General features: G+C 44.4%; 1 protein-coding gene across 2 annotated transcripts in view; it reads right to left on the bottom strand.

Annotated features, from left to right (window-relative positions):
* BRAF (B-Raf proto-oncogene, serine/threonine kinase) overlaps positions 1 to 12,962 on the bottom strand; it is a 61,566-nt gene that overhangs the window by 10,627 nt on the left and 37,977 nt on the right. For both annotated transcript variants that reach the window (XM_081024012.1, XM_081024013.1), the window contains 6 exons: positions 11,837 to 12,013; positions 9,274 to 9,320; positions 8,395 to 8,513; positions 7,683 to 7,814; positions 4,531 to 4,665; positions 1,936 to 2,089 (listed from right to left, as the gene is read on the bottom strand). In XM_081024012.1, the coding sequence (XP_080880138.1) occupies positions 1,936 to 2,089; positions 4,531 to 4,665; positions 7,683 to 7,814; positions 8,395 to 8,513; positions 9,274 to 9,320; positions 11,837 to 12,013 (764 nt within the window). The remainder of the gene's footprint in view (positions 1 to 1,935; positions 2,090 to 4,530; positions 4,666 to 7,682; positions 7,815 to 8,394; positions 8,514 to 9,273; positions 9,321 to 11,836; positions 12,014 to 12,962) is intronic.

Here is a 12,962-nt window from a genome sequence, read left to right as displayed (position 1 = left end):
GAGACAGGCAAGCTGCCGCCTTCACGTCGTGCAGGCGTGTGACCGATGATGGACTAGCAGGCACAAGCCTTGGCTTCATCAGTTCACACTGGACACTGCAAGTTGCTTCAGATAAGCCATGGGCAATCATAGTGTTGAGGCAGCAGCCCCCGCACTTCTGCTACCTACAGGCATTTCAGGAAATTTAAATGGCGACCACTCAACTCAATCAGCTGCATACTAGCTTGTAGGGGAATTTCCCTACTTCCATATGTCTGACAATGAAGAATAGCAAGAACATTCCTTGTCTGAGACATGAACCATGCTGAGCAGTTTACAATTGATCAGGAATAACAAAGCAAGCAAGATCATTGTCACCTAGACAAAAAAGCTTGACACATACATACGGATGAAGGTTATTATTTAAATACTTGTCACCAGAGGTGAATGTAGCACGAAGCAATGAAGAGCAGGTTTACCTGCTCAAGGTAGATACTCCCAATGTGGAAAAAAGGGTCATTGACTTCAGGGTCCTTGACTTCCACATTACTTTAGGTAAAGGGACCCCTGACCATTAGGTCCAGTCGCGGACGACTCTGGGGTTGCAGCACTCATCTCTTTATTGGCCGAGGGAGCCGGTGTACAGCTTCCAGGTCACGTGGCCAGCATGACTTAGCTGCTTCTGGCGAACCAGAGCAGCGCACAGAAACGCCATGTATCTTCCTGCCGGAGCGGTACCTATTTATCTACTTGCACTCTGACATGCTTTCGAACTGCTAGGTTGGCATCCACATTACCTTACTGGAGATCTAATCAGACAAATTCTATACATGAGCATAAAACGTTTTCTCCACATAAAGGAGAACTGAGTAGAAATATCGACTCATATAAAGCTGAGCATTAGCAGCAAGCCATTGACTTTGTAAGAGAGCCGGTGGCGAAATTTTCTTTTCCCACCTTTAAACAACTTTTAAAGTTTACTACTCTTGCTTTTACAAGGCCATTTCCTCCTATTATGAGCATCACTGCTTTCAAGCATGGCCACACAGACAAAAAGCAATATTCACTTTTAAAAAAATGTCCCTTCTAACCTGTTAAAAGTTGAGCAATGCTTATTAACATGCCTGAAGCAGACCGTCGCAAAGGCATGGGTCCAGCACTGATTTTAAACAGCCGAAAAGGGGTGTTAAGCAAGAGCAGTGCCAGAACAGAGGCAGTAAGAAAGGACAAAAACAAACAAACAAACCCAAGAATAAAATGAAACAAAAACACAAAGAGACTTCCAATTCCAAGTAAGCAACAGGTTTCAACGAGCAGGAAGTTCAGAAAAAAGGCACTCCCTGCCAAAGTCTTTTATGTTCTGTTCACCTTTGCTCACTGAAACGAGGGTGGATGCAGCTGGCCTTTTAAATCCAAGTTCATCTTGCCTTACTTTTGCCCACTGTCAGCAACGCTGCCGACTTGAGAAGCTAACATGATTGCTACCACATGACACTGTCTGAAGGGACAAAACAGGCAGCTTAAAACACAAAAATAAAATTCTACCAGCTACCTGTGCAGCAGAGATGGCAAAAGAAGAGAAGGAAATTTGACCTACAATCCAAACATAAATGGAGATGCATTTGTGTGTGTGTGTGTGTGTGTGTGTGTGTGAGAGAGAGAGAGAGAGAGAGAGAGCGCTAGCTACTTTCAACGACCTTTTCCCTTTTCTACTGAGCAGCTTTTCATGGTTGGCAATTGCCAGGCCATCCATCGCCAGCAACAGATGCCATGCTGGGAATATATACAAGACTGAGTTTAAAAGGTAAGTTCTTTTTCAGTCAGTACACCTTCCCCAAAAACAAAGCGAACCAGCTCACTGGAATGTGAAACATATGCACACATGAAGGGAGGCAGGGGGAGCACACTAAAAACACAGGCACATGCTTTCAGCTTTTCAGATTACAGAAAACCCACCGTATCCCCCTGCCTGGATGGGTGTTTTTGGAGAAGCGCAAGCATACAGACTAAAATCCTCTGTCTGGAAACCAGCTCGGTTCAAGGAGGGCTCAGATGCACTGCGGTGAATTTTTGGCAACGACCGGGCCAGGAGCTCAATAGAGGCGAGGATCTGAAAACAAAGAGGGAAAAGAGAGAGTGGGTGTTGCGGAGCGAAGACAACAGAGCAGTTCCAAACTGGAACAAATTAATTCTCAACGAATTATAATTCTGTCAATTCTGAGAAGGGCTGTCGCTGTGTAGTAGAATGCCTGTTTTGCATGCAGGTTCCATCCCTTGTGTCTCCAGGTGGTGCTGAGAAAGAATTCTGTCTGGAACCACCGAGAGCTGCTGCCAGGGTTGCCGATATTGGGTTAGATGAAACAATGGTCTGACTTAGTAGAGATTGCGTCCCATGTACCTATGCAATGTTCACTTGGAAACCTAGTAAAAGCGAGAAGAAACTGCCCTTCAGGACTTAAAGCTGCCCCTCCTACAAAGATGGCACTGCAGCTGCTTGATTTGGCACTCTCTGTTTAAGAGGCAGTGCTGGAATTAAAGGTTTTAGAAATGTCTTGCTGCTTTAAGCACTACTAGAAAGCAAAACAGGAACACTGCCATTTAAGCACTGAAATGATGGTGCTGAAGTAAACGCTTAAGAGCACTGATGCTGCAATTGCTCATCATGTTTTGTACCAGCCCCTGTCCAATCTTCTCAGAAAGGTTGACAGCATGGTAGACGGGCCGTGCTCTCTATTGGGATTGTACAATCTCCCTGTTTACTAGTCTTCGGCCAGCAGGTTGTGATCCACCTGACTCATGTCTAGATTTCATGCGAGTTGTACCAGTAACACCATTAGCTCCACCGTTTTGTTTTCCTTTGGAAAGGGATTGGGGAGAGGAGAGGGGGGAAAGAAGTGCAGACACAATAGGCTAAAAAAGGTAGAAGTTGGTCCCACAATGCAGATTAGGCTTAACAGCGAATCCCAGATTGAAAAAGGGCTTTAGACTCTCATCCTAGCTAACTGCTGGACTAAACGGACCCAGTGGGCCTTTATGCTGAAGCTCTACTGATTTCTTGTCACTGGAAAGAGTTGGGCATCATTCAGTATTGATGATATGCACAATAGGGACGTCCCCTAACTGTTGTTGTGTATTGATAAAATCATCTGAAGCTGCCCTGTGGAATGAAAAACCAAAACCAACAAAGGAGGTGATGGTGAAGTGTTTTGCAGCAGGAAAACGGAACTTGCAGCTATTTCACGGACTATGTTTAAAAGACCCATGGTGCTAATACTTCCATGGAGACAGTCACGTAGACAAAGAGAGGCAGAAACCAGTGCGTCTCTAGCAACAATTCTATTATTCCACATGCAGAGCAGGCTATTATTACCATTATGCGATTCCCAAGGCAGGTACATGCCAAAGGGCAAGCCATTCATTTTCTGCTCTAAAAGAAGATGCATTTCTGATAAGAAACTCATTTAGACTCCCTTAGAGCCAGTCTAAATGAAATATGAATTCTCTCCTCCCCATTTTATTGGAAAGGTAAAGCTACCACGGTGAGGGCTGAGCACGATTTGAGGATGGATGAAGAAGGACCTTTAATAAAGCAATGTAGTGCTGCCTTTTAAAAATTACTTTTTGCAGCAGGAAAACATGCCACTTGCTGCAGCAGTACCAGTGGGTTTTCCATTTATTTTGGCAGCCAGAGCTCTCTGCTTCGGCTGCCACTTCACTTCCCCGAACAATGACCCTGAACGATGCTTGCAACCTTAGCATCACCCAGTGCCATTGCACTGCTAACATCTTCCAAGCTGTTCAGGACAGAGATGGGACGACCAGAGCAGAGAAGGCCTCCTTCCACTGTCACCCCTTTGGAAGCAATTACCCTGTGAGGAAGAACGACAGGATCGTCTGCTATGGGGTTTTTGGCACTGTGACCCATAACTGCTGCAGAAGGAATGACAAGAAGCCAGCAGACTCCAGTTATGCCTACAAGGCCTCACACTGTGAGGTCAACAACTTCTGGCTGCACTGCAGACACTTCTGGGAAGGCCAGGTCACCAGGCCTCAGGGCCCTACCAAGGCCTGTCTTTGAATGGCGAAGAACCTACTTCCATGCAGCTGGTTATTATAGCTACTTGTAACACTAAGTTTGCTTGTTTTCCTCTTTCCTTCCCATCCCTTTTTTCCTTTTGTGTCGTGCCTTGTAAGCCCAAGGGCAGGGACTTTGCTGTCTTTACTGATGTGAAAGCTGGTCCCAGAGTGAGGAATAAATATTTTAAAGAAATAAGGCTTCTGTTAGAACAGCCAGCTCTTCTTTCTTTACAGTGAGAAGAGAAAAGCAACAGCACTGTAGCCACAGGAAGCATCCCATCCTGGGCCATGAAACTACCCAAACAATTTCATCCTCCACCCTCTGAAAGCCTAAGAATTGGCCTTGTGCCCTTGGATGCCATGAATTGCACTGGGGAGGTCATTTCGGCATAGTCCTTTCAGCTGATGCTTGCTGACCCTAGCAAGGCAATTTGTCCAATTTGAATGTAGTCAAATATTAGGAATATTTCTTACCTGTGGGAAGAGGGGTCGTTCATCCCTTTTCTTTTTCAAGCATTCTGCCATTAGCCTCTTCATTGCTTTGGGACAGTTACTTCGCACTTTGCTGAGATCTGGAGAGAGGTATCCTCGCCCCACCATAAAAATGATCTTTGTTTGCAGCAGGGAGGAAAAGAAGAGTGGGAATGAGGAGGTTCCAGCAAACATCTACTTTCTACATTAAACTGGGCAAGCGGGAAGTGTTAATGTAAAATAATAATAATAATAACCCTGAACTCCAGGCTTGCACAGAGCTTGTGATCTTTCAGTCCATCCTATATTTCAAAGATTTTCTAAACCCAAATTTAAAATTCTTTTCACACTGGAGGGTAACAGTAATTTCACAATAAGGTGTGCAACATACTCATCAATGGTAGCTTGGTACCCAGTTATAGTCTGATTGGAATGAATTAATATGAATACATACACTCAGATATACATACATATCTGCAATGTGGCATCAGTATTGAATAAATTATGCTGCCTGCTAGACAACTCAAAGGTAGACACTAAATTAACCTATGTGCAACTCAATTTTAATATTCATTCTGTACAAGCTGTCTGCCAGCCCACTGGATATTGTCAAAACTCAAGAAATAGTCAGTCACCCTGTTCTGCAGGGATAGCCAGGATCCAAAGATCTACTTTAGGTATGTCCATGTGGTTGAGCACACCCAGTGGGATTTCTTAATCTCACTTAAAGAGAAGACCATGTGCCACAACACAAGCTGAGTCTGAAAGCCCTCTCCAAGTTTCAAAAACCATGGAGGTTGTTAGTTGGGGAAAAAAAACCAAGCCCAAAGACCCTCAGCCCTAAATTATTTGTGTTATTCTTTGAATCTTGACCATAATGTTGCTCACTTGCCAGTTGTTCAGTGTAATGTGATACCCAGTTGTGCAGAACCAGATCTCATCAAAAAGGGCAAAAATATCCCAAATATTGCAGCACTCAAGGATGTGGTATGGATCAAAGAAAAACAAATTAGGGACTTGGCATTTCATCCTCTGGGTTTCTTACTAGAGCACTTCACTCATTTTACCTGATGCCAAAGTTTATTTTTTCTTGCAGTCATCTCCCACCTTAACTCTGAGGAATTCAGTCAATGTACATGGGTGTGTGTGATCCCACTGTATCCCCAAAAACTTGGGAGGCTGGCTAGGCTGACAATGCATGACTTGTCCAAGGTGACATGGCCCATGCCTCTCTGGTCCAAGCTCAATACTATCAAATGCAAAACACTGGCTCTTAAGTGAGGGCCTAGTGGAAGACACCACAAGTCTATGTCCTTAAAACTTCCTGTATTTTTCTACTTCCTGATATATGACCTTTAAAAATTAGGGTCTACTTGAAGCAGGAAAAAAGGCACTTATGCCAAAAGCCATTTTAAAAATGTAAACCACTCATTAATTATTTCAGACAATAATAATAATAATAATAATAATAATTTATTATTTATACCCCGCCCATCTGGCTGGGTTTCCCCAGCCACTCTGGGCGGCTTCCAAAAGAATATTAAAATACTATGATACATCAAACATTAAAAGCTTCCCTAAACAGGGCTGCCTTCAGATGTCTTCTAAAAGTCTGGTAGTTGTTGTTCTCTTTGACATCTGGTGGGAGGGCGTTCCACAGGGAGGGCGCCACTACCGAGAAGGCCCTCTGCCTGGTTCCCTGTAACTTGGCTTCTCGCAGTGAGGGAACCGCCAGAAGGCCCTCGGTGCTGGACCTCAGTGTCCGGGTAGAACGATGGAGGTGGAGACGCTCCTTCAGGTATACTGGACCGAGGCCGTTTAGGGCTTTAAAGGTCAGCACCAACACTTTGAATTGTGCTCGGAAACGTACTGGGAGCCAATGTAGGTCTTTCAAGACCGGTGTTATATGGTCTCGACGGCTGTTCCCAGTCACCAGTCTGGCTGCTGCATTCTGGATTAGTTGTAGTTTCCGGGTCACCTTCAAAGGTAGCCCCACGTAGAGCGCATTGCAGTAGTCCAAGCGGGAGATAACCAGAGCATGCACCACTCTGGCGAGGCAGTCCGCGGGCAGATAGGGTCTCAACCTACGTACCAGATGGAGCTGGTACACAGCTGCCCTGGACACGGATTTAACCTGTGCCTCCATGGACAGCTGTGAGTCCAAAATGACTCCCAGGCTGCGCACCTGGTCCTTCAGGGGCACGGTTACCCCATTCAGGACCAGGGAATCCCCCACACCTGCCCGCCTCCTGTCCCCCAGAAACAGTACTTCTGTCTTGTCAGGATTCAACCTCAATCTGTTTGCCGCCATCCATCCTCCAACCGCCTCCAGACACTCACACAGGACCTTCACCGCCTTCACTGGTTCTGATTTAAAGGAGAGGTAGAGCTGGGTGTCATCTGCATACTGATGAACACCCAGTCCAAACCCCCTGATGATCTCTCCCAGCGGCTTCATATAGATATTAAAAAGCATGGGGGAGAGGACAGAACCCTGAGGCACCCCACAAGTGAGAGCCCAAGGGTCTGAACACTCATCCCCCACCACCACTTTCTGAACACGGCCCAGGAGGAAGGAGCGGAACCACTGTATGACAGTGCCCCCAGCTCCCAGCCCCTCAAGACGGTCCAGAAGGATGTTATGGTCGATGGTATCAAACGCCGCTGAGAGATCCAGCAGAACTAGGAAACAGCTCTCACCTTTGTCCCTAGCCCGCCGGAGATCATCAACCAGTGCGACCAAGGCAGTTTCAGTCCCGTGATGAGGCCTGAATCCCGATTGGAAGGGATCCAAATGGTCCGCTTCTTCCAGGCGTGCCTGAAGTTGTTCAGCAACCACTCGCTCAATCACCTTGCCCAAGAATGGAAGATTTGAGACTGGGCGATAGTTGGCCATCGTGGCCGCATCTAAAGATGGTTTTTTAAGAAGCGGTTTAATAACCGCCTCTTTCAGCGGGTCTGGGAAGGCTCCCTCACGGAGGGAAGCATTCACCACCCCACGAAGCCCATCGCCCAGCCCTTCCCGGCTAGCTTTTATAAGCCAGGATGGGCAAGGATCAAGGAGACAGGTGGTTGGTTCAATGACAATGACAAATGATGAGAATGTGAAAGCACCAACAAAATTCAAGCCTCCCCAAAAGCCATGAATGCCTTACCTGGTCCCTGTTGTTGATGTTAGAATATGGTAACTGCCCAGTCATCAGCTCATAAAGAACAATCCCAAATGCATACACATCTGACTGAAAGCTATATGGGTTTTTATCTTGCATCCTAATTACCTCTGGAGCCTGTGATGTAGAAGAGAAGAAAACTGCTTTATTCTGTTGCATTGAAAAGCTATTTTCTTATGTCTTACGTCACCAACCCCGGAGACTCCATTTCTTGAAAGGGAGACATAAAAGCCTTTAATGGATGTAAGATGTCTATAATAGCCACATATTTAGCCTACTCATTTGGCACTCATTAATACAAATTAATCCATCATTTCCCCAGGTATGCAGGTAATAAACTGCTTTAAGGAGAGTTATTATCACTTTTCAGTGATTATAACAGGGAAATCTACCGGGCTAACATTTTGTATGAACACAGAGTTGACTGCAAAATAGAGCCTCCTATTGGATAAAATACGGCAAGGGATCTGTGCACTGGGATTTCACCTCCAGAAAGAGGAGAAAGGAGAACTCCTTTGCAATACCATACAAAAAGCAGAAGGTTCCATGTGCAGCGGAGTGCAGTCCTCTATTACGATGCCTTATAAATGTTGCTATCCCTATCCTAGAGGCACAATGAATATACATCTACACAGGAGATGGTGTCAGCTATCGGGTGGCTCAAAAAAATAGTTCAGAGAATACCCCCTTTATTTACCATCCATAGAATTGATCCAGACAACTGTTCAAACTGATGGGACCCGCTCCATCGTGATTTCACTGTTGCTAGACCAAAGTCACCTATTTTTACTGTGAGGTCTTCATGAAGAAATATATCTGAACAGAGGATGTAAAGAAAAAAAGGGGGGAAAGAGGCAATCCTAATTTCCCATCAGAGTACATATTGTGCCCATTCAACTACTACAAAAGCCCAGATCATCATCCTGCATTATTATCTAGTCGCTACTTATAGATTCTAAGCTGAAATTTGAACAGTGCTCCTATTATCTAATAGTAAGCACAATAAACAAACTAAGGAAGAGTCTCTATAACTGGGTTGACTGTATGGGGTCTTCAAAATCTGAAAAGGCTAGTGGGAGTTTCCGGCATGTCAAATGTTGGTTTGAGAGGAAGCCAGCACAGTGCTTCCATGGTGTCACATAATAATATACATCACTTGTGTGCATGATACTTCTTCAATCAACACTTGATTTGTTTTTGGCTTGATGTCATCATGCAACAAAGAACAAATCACCCTGATTTAGCAAAGGAGAACCATGTGCATATTGCCTGCTGGACTAGTAATTACAAGGATAAACTAAATATGAATCAGAATGCAGATACGGATTTATTCACACTTCACATTTTCAGTAAGATACAAATTTGGATGTAAATCCTCACTTCTGCTCCACTGCTGCTAGTTAGGCATAAACCCTTCAAAAAGCCTTGAGTGGGACAACTACCTTGCTCACAGATCATCAGCTGATTTCACCTAACCATACTTTTTCCTCTCATGTTTTCAGAACAGATACTCACTTTAGGGATGTGGGAAGGGGAGGAAGAACAATAAAGGTCAGGTCTCTTAGAAAAAGGATACTATTACTCTTGAGGTCTCTGTGGATGATTGACTTGGCATGCAAGTAACTGGAAAGCAAGAAAATATTAGATAGAAAGTTGACTATATATTTCTGCTTATCAAGAGCCTGCGTGAAGCTGAATGATCTCAAAGATGACACAAACATATGGCAAAAGGTAGTCTCTAAATTGTACAGTGTCTAAGCCATTTGTTTATTTACTGCATCTGTCTCTCATTCTTCCTTCAAGTAGTCAGCTTGCTATGTCAGCTTGCACCTATCATTGGCTCCCAGTACGTTTCTGAGCACAATTCAAAGTGCTGGTGTTGACCTTTAAAGCCCTAAACGGCCTCGGCCCAGTATACCTGAAGGAGCGTCTCCACCCCCATTGTTCTGCCCGGACGCTGAGGTCCAGTGCCAAGGGCCTTCTGGCGGTTCCCTCATTGCGAGAAGCAAAGCTACAGGCAACCAGGCAGAGGGCCTTCTCGGTAGTGGAGCCCGCCCTGTGGAACGCCCTCCCATCAGATGTCAAAGCGATAAACAACTACCTGACATTCAGAAGACATCTTAAGGCAGCCCTGTTCAGGGAAGTTTTTAATGTGTGATATTTTAGTGTATTTTTGGTTTCTATGGAAGCCGCCCAGAGTGGCTGGAGAAACCCAGCCAGATGGGCGGGGTACAAATAATAATAAATAATAATAATAATAATAATAATAATTATTATTATTATTATTATCAGCACCTGCAACGCCCCAGCTTTTTAAGACAACTGAATTGCAAACCTACACACCATGCACAAATCTGCAGCTCTTTCTGCCCACTCCCCTTTGGGAGGAACAGCCTGGAGCTTAGACTTTGCCAGGGCCCAAACATCTCCTAATCTCTCTAATACACTGGTTGCCAATCAAGGGTTTGGGGACTGCTGGGGGTCCACGGAACGCACCCAGGGGGTCCGTGGCCCCATCCCTTGCGTCCCCCCCAACTAAATATTTGTCATTTTTGCATGATAATAATCTGTTTTCAGTAGACCTAAAATCCTTTGTTCAAAAAACTGCTTTGCTGAGGTAACCATCGTAGTTATCAAAATTTTCAGAAGTAGGGGGTCTGTGGCTTGGCTTTTGAAAAACAGGGGGTCCTCAGTAGTTAGCTAATTGGGAACCACTGCTCTAATATATTGTAAATTTCATTTTAATAGTGGGTTTTCAGTGCAATCTGTTTTTGGGTGCCAATCCCGGCTGAAAAGCAGGTAAAAATACAAAAATGAATTACTTGGCAGTAAGTTGCCTGGAAATTAATGCAATTCAAACCAAGTAGACAAGCTTAGGATTGGGCAGCCGGAAGATATCAGCTATAAGACAGCTTCATATTTATTAGCCTAAGTGACATTTATGGTTCCATCATATTCCACCCCTCTAGTATCATGAGGCACTGCTGCCAATTTCTTCACACCCACTTGAAATGTTTTAGGAGAAAAGGGAAGATGAGAAATCATTCTCCTTTATATCAGAACACTGTAGAGAAACACAAATCACACACTCATTGTTCCTGTTACTGGGAAGACTGTTAAAACATGCTGGTATTACATGAATGCCAATCTGCAGCAAGGCTTGACTTGGGGAAGAGGGCATATCACAGCAGGCCATATGCATGCTGGAGGAAGCCTGAAGGCAATGCAGCTCAGTTGCTTGTTTCTATGCAGATATGCCAGGAAGCAGCACTAGAAAAAAATGTGAGCTTCCATTCTAAGCCCTTCCAGCTTAGCCCTTCTGTGTTATCAGGAATGGGAATTAAAATACTAAACCTATTCATTTTTCCCCCCTCATGGAAAAGCAGTGCTTTGGGTATAAACTCCTTTAGCACCATACGTTAAAAACAAATACAGTTATATTTAAAATGTCTTGGTAAGAGCTTCTCTCCTGTGATAGTCACCCAAATACGGCTACTGATCAGTCTTTACAGCTGTTAGTGTTTTATGACAAGACTTGGTGTCAGCCCTTGTTAGCTGGAGGAAAAATGTAAGAGATTTTATTCTAGCTGTCTTCAGTAAAAAGTAAAAATGATGAAACTCTTTAAACAATGTGCTAAGTTTGAACAAAAGACTAGTAAGGAAAAAACTGCTTGCCATAGGGGAAAAAAATGCCCACTTCGAAATAGTATTGGAGTTGTATAAAACACTTCAAAGTGAGACCTCAATTTTAAGCAAACACTCGACATAATATTGGAGAGCTTTTAAACACTACCAAACAATAATCACTGTCAAGTCATATTAAAAAGAAGGGACTTCATGTCAATTTCCAAGTGTCTATGCCACCAGACAAAGTATCTGGAAGAATTTACGAGAATGCATCCCCACTGATTCTATGACGCTGCCAAATTAACCTCATGTGTTAGGGATGTGGAACCTGCGACTCTCCAGATGCTGATAGTTACAACTCCCATCATCACTGACCATTCTGGCTGAGGCTGATGGGAGCTGTAGTCCAACAACGTCCGGAGGGCCACAGGTTGTCTATCCCTGCCACATGCACTGGCAAGAACTCTCTTTTCCCTCCTTCTCTCCTAATGAGTATATGATACTATACTTACTCCATTCCTTGTGCTGTCTGCCGTGCAATATCTATCAGCTTGATCATCTCAAATTTGGTCTCAATGATGTGTAGATGGTGGTAAAGACTGGAGCCTTCACACCACTGCGTAACTATAGCCAACTGCGGCTTTGTTGAATAACCCATGAAAAGCAATATATTCACGTGTCTTGTTTTCCTGTGGAAAGAAAGGAGTGCTTAAAATCACTGAAAACACTTTTGATGGATTGAAGGGCTCGAACAATGAATGCCCTGATATATGATGAATCTTGTTGGCTCCACCAAAGTCCATCTAGTGCAGATTCCATATGGACATCATGGCTGAAACTGTCAAATCCCCTTTAAAGCCATCTAAAGCAAGTGACCACTGCCACATCCTGTAGCAGCTATTTCATTAAATGTATTATATATTCTGCACGCCACCCAGAGTGGCTGGAGAAACCCAGCCAGATGGGCAGGGTATAAATAATAAAATTGTTGTTGTTGCTGTTTTGCATCATGGGTTGCATTCAACAGTGGTTAAGCCTTAGTGCCCTGCAGATGTTGTTACACTCCAACTCCCATCTGCCCTCAGCTGTACAGCTAAATGACCAAGGATGATGGCCATCCTCTTTAGAGGACCTCAGCTTACCTATCCCTGCCACTACGTACTCAGGTTGGGGTACACAACTGTTACCTACCCACCTACCGCAGCCCTCTGCCCAATATCCTGTTCTGATATGAAAGGTCTTCTAAACCTTGAGAACAGGTTTTCAGGGAGCAAGGGAGATGCTCCACCCCGACTTGGGCAAGCAGAAGTGCTTTCCGCAAAGGCAAAGGCAAAACTGGATACAACCCCATATGAAATAATTGCTGTCTGTACAGATTCTCCTGCCAATCAATTTAATTGAATGACCTGAAGTCTGAAAGATGGAGTAAAACTTCTATCTACTGTGACAGACACTTTGAAGAATTAGCACAGACTGTGCCTAGAAGGCTCACAGTTGGCATTTGACAAGACACTGGGAACCTGCAATGTTACAGGGGATTCTTGCCTCACAACAGGAATGCTTCGGCTCAGAGTTCCAGTTAGCCACAACCTCTTCTGGGACCCATCGTGTCACCTTTTCTCTCCCTGCCCTGGGATT

This window comes from Podarcis pityusensis (genome assembly GCF_964106645.2).
Source record: "Podarcis pityusensis genome assembly, chromosome: 10".
Lineage (NCBI taxonomy): Eukaryota > Metazoa > Chordata > Lepidosauria > Squamata > Lacertidae > Podarcis > Podarcis pityusensis.
The sequence above is the reverse complement of the archived record's forward strand: the minus strand, read 5'-3'. Positions and strand labels throughout refer to the sequence as shown.